This window comes from Brettanomyces bruxellensis, chromosome 1 (genome assembly GCF_011074885.1).
Source record: "Brettanomyces bruxellensis chromosome 1, complete sequence".
NCBI classification, from domain to species: domain Eukaryota; kingdom Fungi; phylum Ascomycota; class Pichiomycetes; order Pichiales; family Pichiaceae; genus Brettanomyces; species Brettanomyces bruxellensis.
Genome location: NC_054682.1, coordinates 129,860 through 146,182, shown reverse-complemented (window position 1 = coordinate 146,182; position 16,323 = coordinate 129,860). Strand labels below are relative to the sequence as shown.

Below are 16,323 nucleotides of genomic sequence, written 5' to 3'. Positions count from 1 at the left end.
GCGTCTTATACTTAAACTGGAGGAAAGTTGTACTGGTCTTTTGCCCGAGGTTTAGCTTGTGGGAAGAAAAGAGTATCAAGGGTACGGCTCTACTTTTATATCTAGTCTTTTTTTTCATCTCAATCTATTGCCGAGTGAAAAAAAGTCGAGTCTCCATTATAGCGCGGGTGACACGGACTCCTCCCTCATTCCGGCATCACCCGCGTGAAATCTTATTATTCTTGCTAATTAGCTCGGCTTCTTACAATAATTTTTTGAATTTTTTTCATATTTTTTTCTGACTTCTTTATCGTAAAGTTTCAGTCGTGTATAAATTTATCTATTCATCWCTATTTATCATGAGGTTTCAATTATATCATGCGTTCACTTTATCACAGTTGTATTGAGTGGAGTCGAGAGGCACGGAAGTTTGAAAAATGACGTTTGAAAATCGAAAATCGAGAATTAAAAAACTAAGATAGGCTGACGGTAATCCCAAATCCTATTAGATCGCTCAATCGTCCAAACTTAGTGCCGTTTTCACACAGTTTCACCACTTTATATACTTGAAACCTTAGTTCTACAATGCATCAGATAGTATTTCGTCTCCGTTTGGTGCATTGGCCATAGAACTGACTGTAGACATCGCGTCCTCTTTATCACTCATGGGAGATTCTCCAGTACCTGTTCTTGCCATTGTAATTGAGCCAATCGTTGCTGCGTTCATCTTGCGTCTTCTTTTCGGTAACGAATCGTCGGACTTTCTGCCATCGGCCATTTCAACTGACTCAACTCCGTCCTCATTCTGCGCTTTTACCTTCCCTGTGTCATTTTCCCGCTCCTCCACCACATCGCCGGCTTCTTCTTCTTGAATAATCTTCTCGGCAGCTTTCTTTTGCTCTTCTCTCTCTTTCAGAATCTCCGCATACATCTGCTTCAAAAAATCGCCACCCAAGGCTTCCGATGACCTTCTCCTGTAAAATAAAAGATAGGCACTGCCCCTAATCGCATCAAGTGGGTCTGCCGGAGAAACCCGTGAATCATCATAGTAGTACCATTCACCATCAACAAAATTCCTCACGTACGCTGTATAGTGTCCACCACCTATTCCACCAAAGTGATTGTCAACGGCACAAAGATCGTAAACCATAGCCTGGTGCGTTTTTTCACTCGCCACATACTTCGACATGTCCAAACCCTCGATGGGAAACTCGACAGTCGCGTCGATTTTATCGCTAAAGCTTCGACTTGACTCAAACCGCTTCAAATGAATCGCAAGAACATCCGGAACAGACCATATCTCGATCTTCTTCGTTGCCTGCTGGTGTTTCTGGCAATGTGGACAATACCAAAGATCGTTTTCGCCCAAAATCTCCGGTCTTGAAAAGAGCTGCAAGCAGTCATCAAGAGTGATTGTCTTCTTTTTGCGTTCCTCTTCCTCCTCCCTGCTTTTCTTCAACTCCTCATTTGGAATTTCACGAGGATCTGTCCAAGTTTCTTTGCCACCACCAACTTCAGCATCAGATAATCCAGTAAAGAACATATCGAATATTTCCGGGTCCCACTGGCAAACCAATGCGGTCTTATTGCCGACTATTGGCTCATCGTCTATTGATGAAGCTGATGATGAACTAGAAGAGGACGAATTTGGTACCGATGACGATGATTGAGGCGCTGTAGATGACGAATCTTCCTCATCTCTTCTTTGCTCAGTTGATGATTCAGAGCTGGCAGACACCGGCTGCAAAATCGATGTTGTTGAAGACGCTTTCGACAATTCTCTTCCTTCAGTCTGCATTTGCAGTTCGTTAGATGGTGAGAGCAAGCATCGTCCAACGTTTGTATCCATGTCTGGTGATCGATCTATGTTACTACCACTTTCTTCATCTCCCTCCTTCATATCAACATCCTCATTGCTTTGCTCGTCTGTCTCTTTCTGGTGATCGCCATACTCGTAAAACTCCTTCTGAATAGGGTCCAACTGATCAAGAAGATCTTTGAGACCGTCAAAGTTCCCATCTGTCTGTGGAATCCACAGATTTTCCTCGTCGTCACCAACTGCAGATTCCGTACTTGTATTGCCAAAGCTCGTGTTGAAATTAAACGGCCTGTATGAAAAGTGGTGCCCCAAACCTGCACCAAAACTTCTTCTTGCACTCACTTTACGGCCTTTCAAAAGCTTGATCGAGAATCCAAAATCCCCAGGTATCTCAGGATTGGCTTTGGAAACCACACGTGTCAAGTTTTCGCTGTCTAATCCGAACAATTGTGCCTTGAAGTCATCACTGAGATTTGGAAAATCTCCTACTTCATACTGTGGCTTTGAGTTTTTCCTCATATCCTTGAAATAGGAAGCCGTTGATAGCTGCGAGTACCGTTCTTCAAGCTTTAAGCGAATAGCCCCATATGAGTTTCTCTCTTCCTCGGTCAAAGTGATGAAAAATGGTATTCCAAACGCCTTTGCTTTTCCTGTGCTTGCAGCTTCCACAGATGGCCCTATTGTTGAAAAAACTGGAACAACTGCATCACCGGGACCATTCTTAATATGATAAAACCAGATGTCGTCCTCCGGATTGATTAACTCGTAAATTGGCAAGTACTGCGTGTCTGCATCCTCGTCCTCGTAGTTTTTGTACACCTGTGACTGGAACACTTCAATGCAAATTAGTTCATTCATTGGGAAAGTAGTCATCTTCGAAACATAAGCCTTTAGATCGTAGAATGTAGCGGAACGGGGGAGTTCTACTTCAAGCAAGTATGGGGTGCCTGTTTCTGGTAAAATCTTTAACTTGTGCGTCCACTTCCGAGTAATTGGTAACGGCAATGTCAGATCATTGTACGGATCAAAAGTGAGGCTGACATGTTGGCATTCCGGGCAAATCAACGTTGATTTGTACTGACCAACAAACAGATCTATAATTACGGAATCGTTTCTTCTCTTATGTGCAATCCAACAATCATCCGCAAGTTTGCACACCTCCTCTTTATTCTCAAATTTACCCTCTGGAAGTTCTGGCTTCTCAATATATGGTTTCTTGAGCACACGATTCAAATCTTCGTGCAATCCGTCAAGAAGAAAGGTGAGGAATTCCTGAGAGTCCTGCTGCCTATAGTCGGAAAACATCGAATTAAACACACCGATCGTATATCTGAAATCTCTCGGCGAAAATGACTCTCTGTATCCGGATCCCTGATTATTTAGCATCCTCTTATCAAAAAGATGCCGGATAAGAGACGCATAAGCTTCTGCCAGCTTCCCCTTCTTGCCGAGTGGATTTTCCCGATTGATTTCCTTCTTGTAAAAGCCATAAAGAAAGTAATATGTTAACTCTGGAACATGAGCTATGCACTGCAATGCCGAATTCATGTAGCACGTATTTCCAAGATTCACCAATCCAACCTTTCCATCCCCGACTCTCACACTTGCATTTGTGTCCATTAAATAAGATCCGTCAGCACGCTTGATTTCTAGAAGCACGTGACCGGAACTCATGTGACACTCCTCGAGAGACTTACCTCCATATTTCTTACCTGTTCGAATCACCTGCTGCTCTGTTATCAGGTTCAAAAATCCTGGAGATAGCACCGGAGGAATTCTGCTTCCACTTTTGATCTTGATGTGCCAGATTCGGCTTTTTATGTGCTTTGCAGCATCGCTTCTGGCGTCATCATTCTCTCCTTCCGACTCTGTATTTGTTGAACTGCTTAAAGAATGTCTGTTTCTGTGCTTCAAAAGGCCAAAACTCTTCTCCACCATAATCTTGAGGTGTTTCGAAGAGCTGCGAGATGAAATAAGAAACGGCTTTGCACTAACAAGTTTGTATCGGTTGATACCAGCTGCATCACCGGTCAAAATATGTGGTATAATGCATAGAGGCCAAGCATCCACATCCAAACGCCCCTTACTTCGATCGTAAAAAACTCTTCTTTCTACCACTTGGTCGCCATCCTTCCACCCGTACCAGGACCGTAGTTTCTCGAATAATTCCTTTGGAACAAACTGAAATCCTTCCGTTAAATTCAGCCTGCTTGAGTCCAGGATTTTACTCGATGATAAAGGTCCAATTTCCGACTTTATATCATCATCTGAGATGTCGAATTCCTCATTGTAAAACCGGTTGGTCCACTCCTCTGGAATCGCAATAACTTCATCACCTTCCTGAAGTTTACTTCCCGAAATTTCCTTTAATTGTTTGGCTTCTTCCCTATGCTGACAAAGTTCTCTATATGCTACACTCTCCATTTCTGACTCTGCACTAACGTATGTCTCGCTTTCGCTTCCGTTTGTGGTGCCATTTGAGTCTGACTCACGACTTGATGTTGGTGTTGCAACGTTTGTTTCGCTGTTTTCCCCTTTAATACTGTCTTCAACTGGGATATGCACCACATTGTTCGAAGTTGCTCCAAAATTTGTCATTTTATAAGGGATCGGTGCTTTCTCTGGGATGAGTATTGTATTATTGTAATGCTCGTGTGCGCGTTCAAGGTTGGTGATATTACTGATATCCTTTGAAAGATGTGACTCACAAATAGCAGATTTTGTTTCCCGGTTTTTCCTTCAGATTATGGAAAATATCGATGTTTACTTTTGAGAAATGCTCTTTCCGCCTGATAAGAGTCTGAAAAGCGCTCTTGTTGTGTTCTAATATGGATAGTCCAACAAGATGAAATCAGATGATGAATTAACTGTAGTTGCAGATGAACGTCCAGATTCTTTCCTCCTTATCTTATCGTTTGATTTTCAAGATTGCTCGTTCTTTTAAACTAACAGGCAATCAAATATATTAAAGGTTTCTTCTTCGTAGAGCTTCACAAAGCTTTTTTTCACAGATGGATTGCCATTTTGTTTCCGTCGAAAAATCAAATGTAGAGCACGGCGGAAAAATTTCGCGAAAAGCTAAAAAAAATTATTTACTAAGCGATGAGGCATTAGCACAATAATAAAATATGTAAGCGGCAGTGATCTCTATTCTCCTTTTTTTTCCTGGTCCCTCGTATCCCCTGATGCTATTTTTATTATCATTTATCATTGGCATTCTGAATCAATTATTTTCCCGTTTGATCTGCATGGGCACTTATCAATAGAAAGAAATATTTAAGATTTTATCGACACGTATATTCTCTACAAAACACTTCTTACGGCCTATTAAGCTGCTTCAAATCTCAATTCCTCTTACCATACATTGTCTTCCCCGTTGAAGTACAGTCATGCCATCATCAAACATTTAAAATGGACTTTGCCAAATTATACATGCCATTTATTGACAGGTTTCTTGACTGTCTTCAGTCATCACAATCAAATAAGCAGCAATCTGATTTTAGGACATTTCTTGTATCTTCAATATCGAATATTTCTGGTTCGACCAATGATTTCACTCCACAGATTGTAGATTTTGTTCAGTCCCTTCATTTACTTCCACTCTTTAAAGCAGACTGTTCAGATCATCTCCGTCAATTGATAATTGATCTTCTTCACCACTCATCTCCCCGCCTTACTTCCTTTATAGTTGTTCTTCTTACCAAAATTCTCGAGGCTTCTCCTCTCAATAGGTTTTATGTCTATTCGCACAGTTTTATAAGGCTTCTTGTCAGCGAACTTTTAAACAGGAAGGTGAATGAATTGAATCATCTACAACAGGTATATGCTGCACTAACTGAATTGTTAGTATATCTTTCTGAGCTTGGAATTCCTTCTGATCAGATTGCTGATATATATTCATCCAGCTTGGAGTCCTCTTCATCTTTGGATCTTTTATCAAGGATTTTTGGAAGAAGCTGTAATGGATACAAGTCTATTATTCTATCGGACAAAGAATCAATTGATTTTAACTTGCTTCCAACAAAAGGTGCCGCTTTTTCTAATGGATTTACTATTTCATCCTGGTTACAGCTTCATTCCGGTTATTGCAATGTTGATAATCAAGATATTGATACATTTGAATGGCTCGAACTAAATTCTGTTGATGGCAAGCAACGTGTTCTTTTGGAATTTGATGATGCCAGTTTGAAACTTCAAATCAAGGACCCTTCATCATTTGTCTTTCACATCTGTAAATTTGGATCTTTTGATTTTCAGTTGGGAAGATTGTATAACATATGTGTTATACTACATCCTCTGGATCGCAAATCTTCTTCTATGGTTGATCTATATGTAGATGGAGAGTTTATTCAATCAGAAAGCATTCAATTTACTTGTCAAGATTCGATTTCTCGACTCGGAAGATCTATCTCAGGATCTTTTTCCTCAAGGGATTCTAATATAAATGTGAAGCTCATTGGCTCTGGCCATACAGATAATGTCATTCCAGAGTTTGCAAATTTATTACTTATGAGTGGATGCCAAAAAGTGGAATGGGTTTTGTTGTGTTATTACTTGGGTCCTAATTATCCTGGATCCTATCAGGATACAAACATTCTTTCTCTGTTGAACCCAAGGTCCAAGATAGAGATGGAAATTAAGCTATTAGAGATTATAGAAAAGCCGGGCGTTTTGCTTTCGGCAGATTTGAATGTTGACCTACAGCTGATTCTCAATAACTTGTTGGATATTGATGATCTAGTCTTGAACTTCCATTGTATGAACTTAAATGCAGGTAATGAAACATTAAGTGCTATTGTAAAGACGATTCACGAAAATGATTATATTTTATCATTAGATATTAAACATGAATTGATATTCTGGAGTCCAGTTTCGATTGTGAGTAATATTTTTGCAATTGGGGGATTTGGACTATTCCTGAGAATAATTTCTGAATCAAGCACTTCATGTGATCTAAACAAAGCATTGGGAATGCTTTTCTCTTTTCTGGATATCAGCCCCGAATCATTATCCGAGTTCGAATCAAATTCTGGTTATAATATTTTAGCTACATTGTTAAAGGCGAAGAAGTCATTAATAGACATGGATACCCTCATGTCTGTGTTGAAATTTGTTGGGTATAATCAGAACTCACCTGATGATTCTTTTATCGCAAATGGATTGGCTTACCAAACTTTAATTGTGGATTTTGAGATATGGCAACCACAAGTGATCGATGGTGTTGTTAATAAAGTTACAAAGGATACATTCAAGTTTGTTCTTTTCCAATTATCTGTGTTTGGTGATGCCAGTAAGTACTGTGCTTACAATCTGGGAAAGTTAATGGAGCTCGATATAGTCAGAAAGATTATACAAGAGCTTAAGTATAAGTTGGTGGATAAAGATTTGCTTCCAATTCTTAAGAATTCCCTGGAGATTCTTGTGATGCACAATCCATCTGGAGATGTTATCCGTTTGATTTCCTTGTACGTGATATATGCTTTGAATCATTCAAAATCTACTGAATTGGAACATGAATATGGTATTTCTATGTTGGACATCATAATGACAATAGTTAATGATCCAACTGATCGCAACCACTCAAAAAACTTCAGACACATTTTAAGATGCGTCAATGCGAAATGGATTATGATTTTACTGGATGACTCAGATATAAAGGTGGTTAAAATGGCACTCAGATTGCTGCTAAAAATTCTTTTGCTTTTGGGTTCACACACAAGAGAAGTTTTCAGCAGAAGTGGTGGATTAGTTATGATGAGATTATGTCTTAGTAAGGATTGGAAATATGCTAATGATATCATGATTCCTCTTTTTTCAGCAATGTTTGGCATGACCCAATTGAGAAATTCTGTAAATGCAAATGTCAAGGGTTTTTTGCTATCTATTTGCCAAAAGAACAAAGGATCGATGGGATCAGTAATTCCTGGTCTTACTTTTGTGCTGAATGGAATGATGAATTCTTGCATCGCATGATATCTGATGATAAAGCAAAGTTGGGTAATGAGTTTACGACTTCGAATAAGCTGTTTCTTGACGGCATAAGCTTCTTTCAGATCTATTGTGATACTCTGGATGTCATGTATAACAATCTTTCAAGTTTAGGAGGATTCTTAAAGCATGATCCCATCTGGACAAATGAGCTATTACTTATATCACTTCAACTAAAACGCTTGAATTGTCTAATTGAGTGTGCGCAGTTGTCTAGAATATCAAGCTCATTTGAGCAGTTCATAAATGCATTTTTTTTGGAACAATTATTTGGTGATAACCTCAGTCCTGCAACAGGCAAAATAACAAAAGGACAACGATTTGTGGACTTCTTTTCATCCAAGTATCGTGATTCCTTTTTAATGTCTGAATTCCCTTCTCTTGTGACTCATATGAAGCTTTTTATAAATGAAGATGGTGCATTGATGCAGAATGATTGCATTTGTAAGATATTGTTGAAACACCTAACCATGTTCTTCCAGGAAAATGAGACAATATCTTTTCATGCTCAAGACATAAAGCTTGTTTTCGATTTTGCAGGAACGTTTTTAATGAAGATTTCAGAAAGGAAAAGTTCTTTACTGAATTTGAAAGAATATAAAGTTTGTTCGGACTTGTTTGGAAAGTTTTACGTTCGATTTATTGTTAGATGTACCGAAAATGAGATTAAGAATCCAGGTTCGTCGTTAGACTCTATTAAATTTTGTTGCTCCAGATTGATGCTTTTTAGAGAAATGTTATTTGTGAAGCTTGATGGAACACAGTTGAATTCAGTGTTCGCATCTTTATTCAAAAACCTGTTACTTCTTGACGTCGAGTTTTTCAGTTTAATTACCAATTCCATGAGAATGCTTATAATAGAATTAGATTGCTTCACAAAATTGCAGAAAGTTTTTTTGGGAAGGTTACCGAATAATGCTGTTGATGAAATGCAAAGAGCCATCCACCTAAATGATGAGGATATGAAATCCTCATTATACTCAAACACAGATGTGAAATTGTTTATGAATACATCTTTCAACGATTCTCTCTCTGCTATTGAAAATCATGATGTTAAACAAATGAGTTTTTATGATAAGCTAGATGTATTGACTCGAAAAGCTGAATCTGAGCTTGAAGGAAATGTTGTAAAAAAATGGAAGTTAAGATCTATTCTAAAAGCGATTATTGAGGCAGAGTCAAAGAACTTCTACAAGAATGTGCAAGATGACAAGAGTGATCTTAAATATTTTGTGAATATCTATGAAAGGTTGTCTACCAGGATACCCATTGAACATTTTCGAATGAGACCGGTGTTGGATTTGGCTGAAGGTAGATACAGAATGCATAATAAGTTTTTACTTAAATCTGTCAAAAGCTTTGCAAACAATTCTGAGTATGATAGCTTGCCTCAATTAGTTGTGGATTGTCAAACTAGTGATAATTATAGTGTTAGTACAAGTGATTCTTGCAATATAAATGACCTTGAATGTCAGATCGACGGTGCACAGTATGAATTTGTTTCAGAACAAACTGATATGGGCACTTTTACAGATGATAAGTACAGGAAAATTATGCGAAGTCTTTTTGTCCATGATAAAATCGTCCGGATTGTTAACGTGACGAGGATTCTTGGGTTGGAGATGACCGAATCAGTTCTTGTTATTGGACTCACGCATCTCTATATGGTGGAGAATTACTTTCATACTTCCGAAGGAGAAATTGTTGATATCACTGATGTGAAAGCGGCAGATAGAGATGCATATATCAAAATGCTTTTTGGTACGGAGAATGTAGACTTGAATCACGGTTTGTCTCATAGAATAATCTCGTGGGAAACATCAAAACTTATTTCCGCATCCAAACGTAAGTTTTTACTTCGGGATGTTGCTCTTGAAGTTTTCTTCAGTGATGGAAGTTCTGTTCTTGTTACATTGTCAAATAAAGGTCTAAGAGATTCTCTCTTTAACGATTTGCAAGCGAGAATCACGTCCAAACTTAAAGATAGTGATCTAGAAGAGGCTATGTTGTTGGCTTCAAGACAGAAAATAATCAATGTCGGTAATGAAAATATTAAGGGTATTGGATCCACCCTTTTTCACGCTCTTATAAATGTCGGCCCGGCACCTTCAGCAAGCGCTGCTTTTTCTAAGATTACAAGAAAGTGGAGGAGAGGTGAGTTATCAAACTTTTATTATCTCATGCTAATTAATACAATTGCTGGGCGCACATTCAATGATTTAACACAATATCCAGTTTTCCCATTTGTTCTTTCTAATTATGAGTCGCAAACTTTGGACTTAAACGATCCTAACTCTTACAGAGATCTTTCAAAGCCAATGGGTGCACAAAGTGAGAAAAGAGCCAAACAATTTAGAGAGCGATATTCGGCATCCAAGGAAATGGCCCCAGATGTTCCACCGGCATATTACGGAACACATTACTCTTCTGCGATGGTTGTTGCTTCGTATTTGATACGTTTGCAGCCATTTGTTCGATCATATTTGTTGTTGCAAGGTGGAAATTTTGATCATGCGGACAGGTTGTTTTATTCAGTACAGAAAACTTGGAAAAGTGCATCCGAGGATAATACTTCGGATGTTCGAGAACTTATCCCTGAGTTTTACTATCTTCCGGAGTTTCTCGAGAATCTGAATGGCTTTGACTTTGGTTGCCTACAAACAGGAGAGCCGGTTAATGATGTCATACTTCCTCCGTGGGCAAAAGGCAGTGCAACCGTATTTGTTCAAAAAATGAGAGAAGCACTGGAATCAGATTATGTTTCAGCACACTTACCTGAATGGATAGATCTTGTATTTGGATATAAGCAAAGGGGTGAGGCCGCAGTTCAGTCTTTGAATGTATTCCATCATCTTAGTTATGCGGGTGCGATAGATTTAGATAAGATTGAAGATGAGAGAGAAAAAGCTGTCATTATTGCAACGATTCACAACTTTGGCCAAACGCCATTACAAATATTTTATCGTCCTCACCCCAGGAAATGGAAGTCAACCCCGCATATCAAATTCGACCAATGTTCGTTTGACAATACTCCGATTAGAAAGATGAATACAACGGTTAATAATTCCTCGAAAAAGTTGTATGAATTGGTGTTTGATGCTAAGTCTAGAAGGTGGTTAGTCGGCTCTAATGAACGCTTAATATATGGTGATACAGTTATCGAAAGATTTTCTTCCTATGGACTACTTATAAATGGTAAACTACTTTCTGAGCGGCTGACGGCAAGTAAGGTTACACGAATTTATTTCATAGCAAATGATAGAGTGATTATAGTTGGATTTGCAGCCGGATATATGATTGCCTATAAGTTAACAACCGACTCGATGGATGGAGTTATAAACTCACAAAAATCAGCCGTTCAGCATTCTCAAGTTGCTTCAACCGAAACTGCAAATTCAAAACGTCTGCAATTGCAGCCAATCGCAGTTCTCAGAGGACATACTGATTTTATCAAAATGATCTCTGTTTCGTACTATAATCATGTTCTTCTTAGTAGAAGTGCAAACGGTCAAGTGTTTCTCTGGGATTTGTCAGATTACACAATGATCCGCAAAATCGGTTCGGGTAATGAATTCTTGGCTGCAATTTCAAATGAAGACGGTTATATTGCCACTGTCGACAAATCAAATCATCTCAAGATCTTCACAATTAATGGTAAGCCGATCAGCCAAGTACAACTGAATGTTGGTGCAACAGCTTTAAGTTTTTCTGACTTTAACTTGCCCGAAGACTCCAAAACAAGCAATATTCCTTGGAATAATATAGCATTGGTCTGTGTCGGTTTTTCTGATGGTACGGTGAGGATCTATGAGCTTGTGCTCGAAAAAGAAGATGGTTGGAGAATTAAGGAAGTAACTAAAGAGAAAGTGTCCGGAATTGTAACATCACTAGAGTTGAAGCTTGATCTTTCATTAAATGGCGATGGAAATAAAGTTGGAAGAGCACATTTGTTTGCTGTAAACAATGAGGGTGAATTGTTCGAACGATAGGCGTATTCGTGTGCATACTAATGAGAAATGTGGATATTTATATATATGTATTGAAATCTAAGATTGATGTGCTTTTGTGTCCTGTTGAGCCTGAATAAGCTTCTCATTAAAGTCCGGATCAAATTTACTAATTATCATTGGAGAAACCATGAGAGCAATACAGCCCAATAGCAGCATTCCCATTAGTGGGTATTTCCTAATGAGAGGAACGAACGGAAGACTGTTAAGGAAACTTCCCGATGAATCATTGTCGATAAAATTCCTCAAAACCACTTTATCTGCTGAAAATTCAAGCCCATCCTCAAGCTCTTTACCCGTCTGAGCATCCTCGACTATATAATGTGTACTGTTGAGCACCGTAATTTTGTAAGAGGGTCCTGTAGATAATTTAAAATCTAGAGATTGAATCAAAAGCTCATACTTCCCCTTAGATAATTGAGGTAGGTAAAAATCGCCATTTTCCCTAAAATGGAAAACTCTCCAAGATTTATCTTCCTTGTCAAGTAATAATAATGATGCCCTTGCAGGATCAACAATCTTGACAGCATCTTTCGAAAAGTCAATGGAGCCTTTCAATGCTGAGGCTATTCCCAAGAAAAGTAATAATATGAAAGATGTGAACAGCATTCTTCTCTGGCAAAAATGTGTACAAATTTTTGGTAATAGTGGTATATCGTAAGTGGCTAATTCTGTAAGGTTAGTGGTAGATAATGATCGCTTAAATTTGTTAACGGTATATACAATTTTATTGGAAGTTGTCCTGCCTGCTGTTGTTCAAGTGTGATACTGGGAAAGAAAAAAAAGTAATGAGTTTCGTTTGGTTCTCTCATTATTTTTCTTTTTCATCCCTTATTTTCTAATTGTCATATTCAAGTCGTTTAAAGGAGCGAGCACGAAATTTTTTTCACTTTCGTTGATATGCACCACTTTGTTTTTCTGTGTAAGCTCCGGTTTTTTCCTCTTTCTCCACTCATTCAGAAAAGGTATATATTGTAGGGAGATCTCTCTCGAGTCTAATTGTTGGAATTACGGCAGATGTTTTGCATCTTGTTATTATTCTGTTTATTAGACTCTGTCATACAGTTATCTCCCTCTACAACCTTTTCAAGATTAAAACAGGTCTTTTAAAAAGATCGAGCCCATGGAGCCACCGTTTTGGCTTCTAGAATGACGAATCAAGAGATTCTAGTAAGGTTTCATGGGTCCTACAATCATGGAGTGTACTCACTTTCTCTATCATCCTTCCTACTACTTCATGGCGTAAATGTATAATGTTGGGATCTATTATATATATTTGTACATGTATCGAAGCCCTATATTCAGAATCCAAGTCTATCCTGGCAATATGCCATAGGAGGGATGTCCGGATGAGGAACAGCTTCAAATGTATCGAATTCTTCGTGATACTTGAGGTCACTTCCAAAAGTGACATTCATCACAGCACCTAAGTTTGTCTCTGAGTCACAGTAATGAGGAGCGCTAAAAACTGTTGCAAGCTTACCCTCATGCTCTATCTCATAACCTCCTATTCTCACTTCATGTGATCTAATAATCATCTTCAAATCATTCTTCTCGCAAAACTTCTTCGTAACATCCGGACCAAACTGAAGGCCGATTCCTCTCTTAGAGGGTGATCTTCCTTCGGCTGGTTGAGGATCAGTCCACAACAACTCCATCTCAAGACCCTCTTTAGGTGGTTGTCTGTGTTTAAACCTATCAATATTACGAATATCGTCCAAAGTCACGTCATCAGAACTGAAAAGACCGCCATGCATCACAAGATACTGGTGTCCAATCAGCGTGGAGTATGGAAGACAGTTAAATGACTCTGAGAAGCACCGGAAAAGTCTGTCTGTGTATTTTGCCTTAACCTCACCTTGGAACCCGTACACCTGATTCATATCATCAGTCTCGTGATTTCCACGATCAATAAAGAGGTTGTCAGGATAGAGAAGTTTCAAGCTGTAAAGCAAAAAGGCAACTTCACAGGACCAAGAGCCTCTGTCAACGAAATCACCGTTGAATAGGTATGTGTGCTCTGGACTCACCTTACCGAACTTCCCGAATATGTTTAAAACATCGTAAAATTGTCCGTGTGTATCTCCACAAACAGTTATCTTTTTCGCAGTCGCGGATCTACAATTTTTCTTTGCATTCTCATCTCCGGGAAGGCTGAGTTCAACAAGTGCTTTCTCATTTCTGAACAATTCGGCCGTAGCTGAAACAATAGCATATGCGTGTTTTTTTGGAAGTGTCTTCCCATCCTTAAACAATTTGACCATTTTCTCAATGTAATCGAAGGTCATATCAACGCTAACCTTTTGCCTCTTGGCCTCTTTCGTAATATGAATGTCTAGTTCAGGCAATCTATTGCTACTATCGTTTTTTTCATCCAACATATTAGCAAAATCTAGCTGGTCCAAAATTGAGCGATCCTCCTCCACCTGTATAGCTTGCTCAAACCGTATCTGCCTGATCATCTTCTCCAAATTCTTTTCCAGCTTCTTTGCGTTTTTATCGTTTGGAGCCTTAGAAAGAACGTGTTTTATATCTTTAAGTGAGTTCTTATACTCAATCATTCCACTATAAGCAACGGCTCGTCTATAATATCCTTTCAGATACTGTGGATTTAATTTAATAGCATCATTTGCATCGTTTAACGCAAGCCCAAAGTTCTCCTTCTTAATATTTGCCTGTGCTCTATTTGAGTAAAAGACGGATGTTGGCTTAATTTCTATAGCTTGCGTGTAAAAGTCGATGGCTTTATCGTAGTCTTTTTTCTTCAACTGATCATTCCCCTTTTTCTTCAGTTCTTCAGCCTTCTTTAACATAAGATCTTCAGACATTTATACAATCAACAAAATGTAGTTATCTCTATAAATTATGGTTACTGTCTGTATAGTTGACCATGTTTAATTCATCAACGGTCCCCTTCTTGTTCGATAAGTTTTTTCTTTTCTGTTTTTTTTTTTTTCACTTGATCTTCAGATGAAATTCTCTCCAAGGGAAAAAAAATTTCTATGATAAACCTACATTTTTTTGTAACGCCCTCCCCTTCCATTACACGACATAGTACCATAGTTTAATATTAGCTCTATATTTTCTATGAATCATCATTTCACTCTCACATCATAATGATCACTGCTCTTTGTAATGTATCTAACATATGGATAACTCTGATAATTAAGCTTAGGCTCACGGATCTTCAAATATTTCACCTGTAAGCCGCTGGTGACGAAACCTTGCATTTCGAATTTAAGGTTCAATGGAATTTTTCTAAACTTCTCCAAATCCGTATCATCAGTAACTGTCGGAAGCATCAATTCAGCTATCATCACGTATTCCTTTCCGCCATCAATTTTGTGTATTTTCCATAAAACGGCGGATTCGTTTGGCAAATACTTCAAGTTACCTTTATTGTAATGATACTTTGGTGAATCAATATCACGAGGAACAGGGATTCTAATCTGGAGTCGTCTGGCCGAAATTCGAGGCTTAAAATTGGCTTTAACTTTCACCATTATTTCCAATCTGGTGTTTGAATGATTCCGCATCTTGTAATCAATAAGAAATAGTGGCTTTAAGGTGGGAGAATGAACTCTATACGTCATCAACGTACATTCTCCGTCTGGCGGAATAAAGGATATCATTTTGTCTGCTTCGATCTTTCCTAGCCGAACGCATTGGTGAAATTTGACATCTTCAACCTCGATTGGTTTTTTGCCAGCAATTTTCGCTCTTGAGTTTGTATCATTACCTTTAATGCTGTCAATACAACTGTTCATAAACCGCTCGTTTAGACCCAACACAAGCTCGGGCATTCCAGAAAGAAATGATTTCAACTGAATTGTACCGTGTATCTCTGAGCTCAACAGTTGATTTCTTGAGTTCACAAGCATATCAATGGATTCGATGACATCCAAGTATGCCTCGTTTTTCTTATGCTTTATTCCCGGTGACCTCCAACTAATAGCATTGGTCACTGCTATAGGAGCAACGCGTTGCTTAAAGACAGTAGTAGCACCAGGTCTCTTTTTACTACCGGATGGTCTAAGCATTGTCTTCAAGGTAAATGACTCCTGTGTTATGTATTCCTTCAAAATCTTTTGATCTGTGATTTGGGGCACACCAAAGTCCATCATCTCATCCAAAAGCTCATATATTATAGAGAAATTGTCTCTGATCGACTCTTCCTCCAATGATTTCATATATCCCTCAAGAACTCGAACAAGGGAGTGAAGATAGCATAAAACAGCAAAAACATTTGCATCTTCCCTTGTCATGGCCAGTATGTATAAATTCTTGTGTGTTAAATATATATAATTGATACCATCGTCATTGAATACTGGAGCTGTGGCACCATCATCCAATCCTGAATCGGCTTCCACATTTGTGCTTTTAGAATTCTTTAGTAAAAGAATAGGGAATTTCTCCACCGCACTCGTAGGAATATCCCACTTGTAATCTCGATGCAGTAGTGGTCTTCCTCGACTATCTAGAAAGTAAACAACAGATGCCATTTATGCTCTTTTCTTTTCTATTCCTTTT

General features: G+C 38.5%; 6 protein-coding genes across 6 annotated transcripts; 2 read left to right on the top strand and 4 right to left on the bottom strand.

Annotated features, from left to right (window-relative positions):
• Positions 1 to 559: 559 nt before the first annotated feature.
• BRETT_001522 (uncharacterized protein) lies at positions 560 to 4,396 on the bottom strand (the record flags this gene model as incomplete). The annotated part of the gene is made up of 1 exon (XM_041280071.1): positions 560 to 4,396. The coding sequence occupies one exon, from the start codon at positions 4,394 to 4,396 to the stop codon at positions 560 to 562; it is 3,837 nt and encodes a 1,278-aa protein (XP_041134573.1).
• Positions 4,397 to 5,209: 813 nt separating this feature from the next.
• On the top strand, positions 5,210 to 7,771 carry BRETT_001521 (uncharacterized protein; the record flags this gene model as incomplete). The annotated part of the gene is made up of 1 exon (XM_041280070.1): positions 5,210 to 7,771. The coding sequence occupies one exon, from the start codon at positions 5,210 to 5,212 to the stop codon at positions 7,769 to 7,771; it is 2,562 nt and encodes an 853-aa protein (XP_041134572.1).
• Positions 7,772 to 7,875: 104 nt separating this feature from the next.
• On the top strand, positions 7,876 to 11,775 carry BRETT_001520 (uncharacterized protein; the record flags this gene model as incomplete). Its single annotated transcript, XM_041280069.1, has 1 exon — positions 7,876 to 11,775. One exon carries the CDS (start codon positions 7,876 to 7,878, stop codon positions 11,773 to 11,775), a length of 3,900 nt encoding a protein of 1,299 aa, XP_041134571.1.
• A 57-nt stretch (positions 11,776 to 11,832) lies between these two features.
• On the bottom strand, positions 11,833 to 12,402 carry BRETT_001519 (uncharacterized protein; the record flags this gene model as incomplete). The annotated part of the gene is made up of 1 exon (XM_041280068.1): positions 11,833 to 12,402. The coding sequence occupies one exon, from the start codon at positions 12,400 to 12,402 to the stop codon at positions 11,833 to 11,835; it is 570 nt and encodes a 189-aa protein (XP_041134570.1).
• A 692-nt stretch (positions 12,403 to 13,094) lies between these two features.
• BRETT_001518 (uncharacterized protein) lies at positions 13,095 to 14,621 on the bottom strand (the record flags this gene model as incomplete). The annotated part of the gene is made up of 1 exon (XM_041280067.1): positions 13,095 to 14,621. The coding sequence occupies one exon, from the start codon at positions 14,619 to 14,621 to the stop codon at positions 13,095 to 13,097; it is 1,527 nt and encodes a 508-aa protein (XP_041134569.1).
• Positions 14,622 to 14,888: 267 nt separating this feature from the next.
• On the bottom strand, positions 14,889 to 16,295 carry BRETT_001517 (uncharacterized protein; the record flags this gene model as incomplete). The annotated part of the gene is made up of 1 exon (XM_041280066.1): positions 14,889 to 16,295. One exon carries the CDS (start codon positions 16,293 to 16,295, stop codon positions 14,889 to 14,891), a length of 1,407 nt encoding a protein of 468 aa, XP_041134568.1.
• Positions 16,296 to 16,323: the final 28 nt, after the last annotated feature.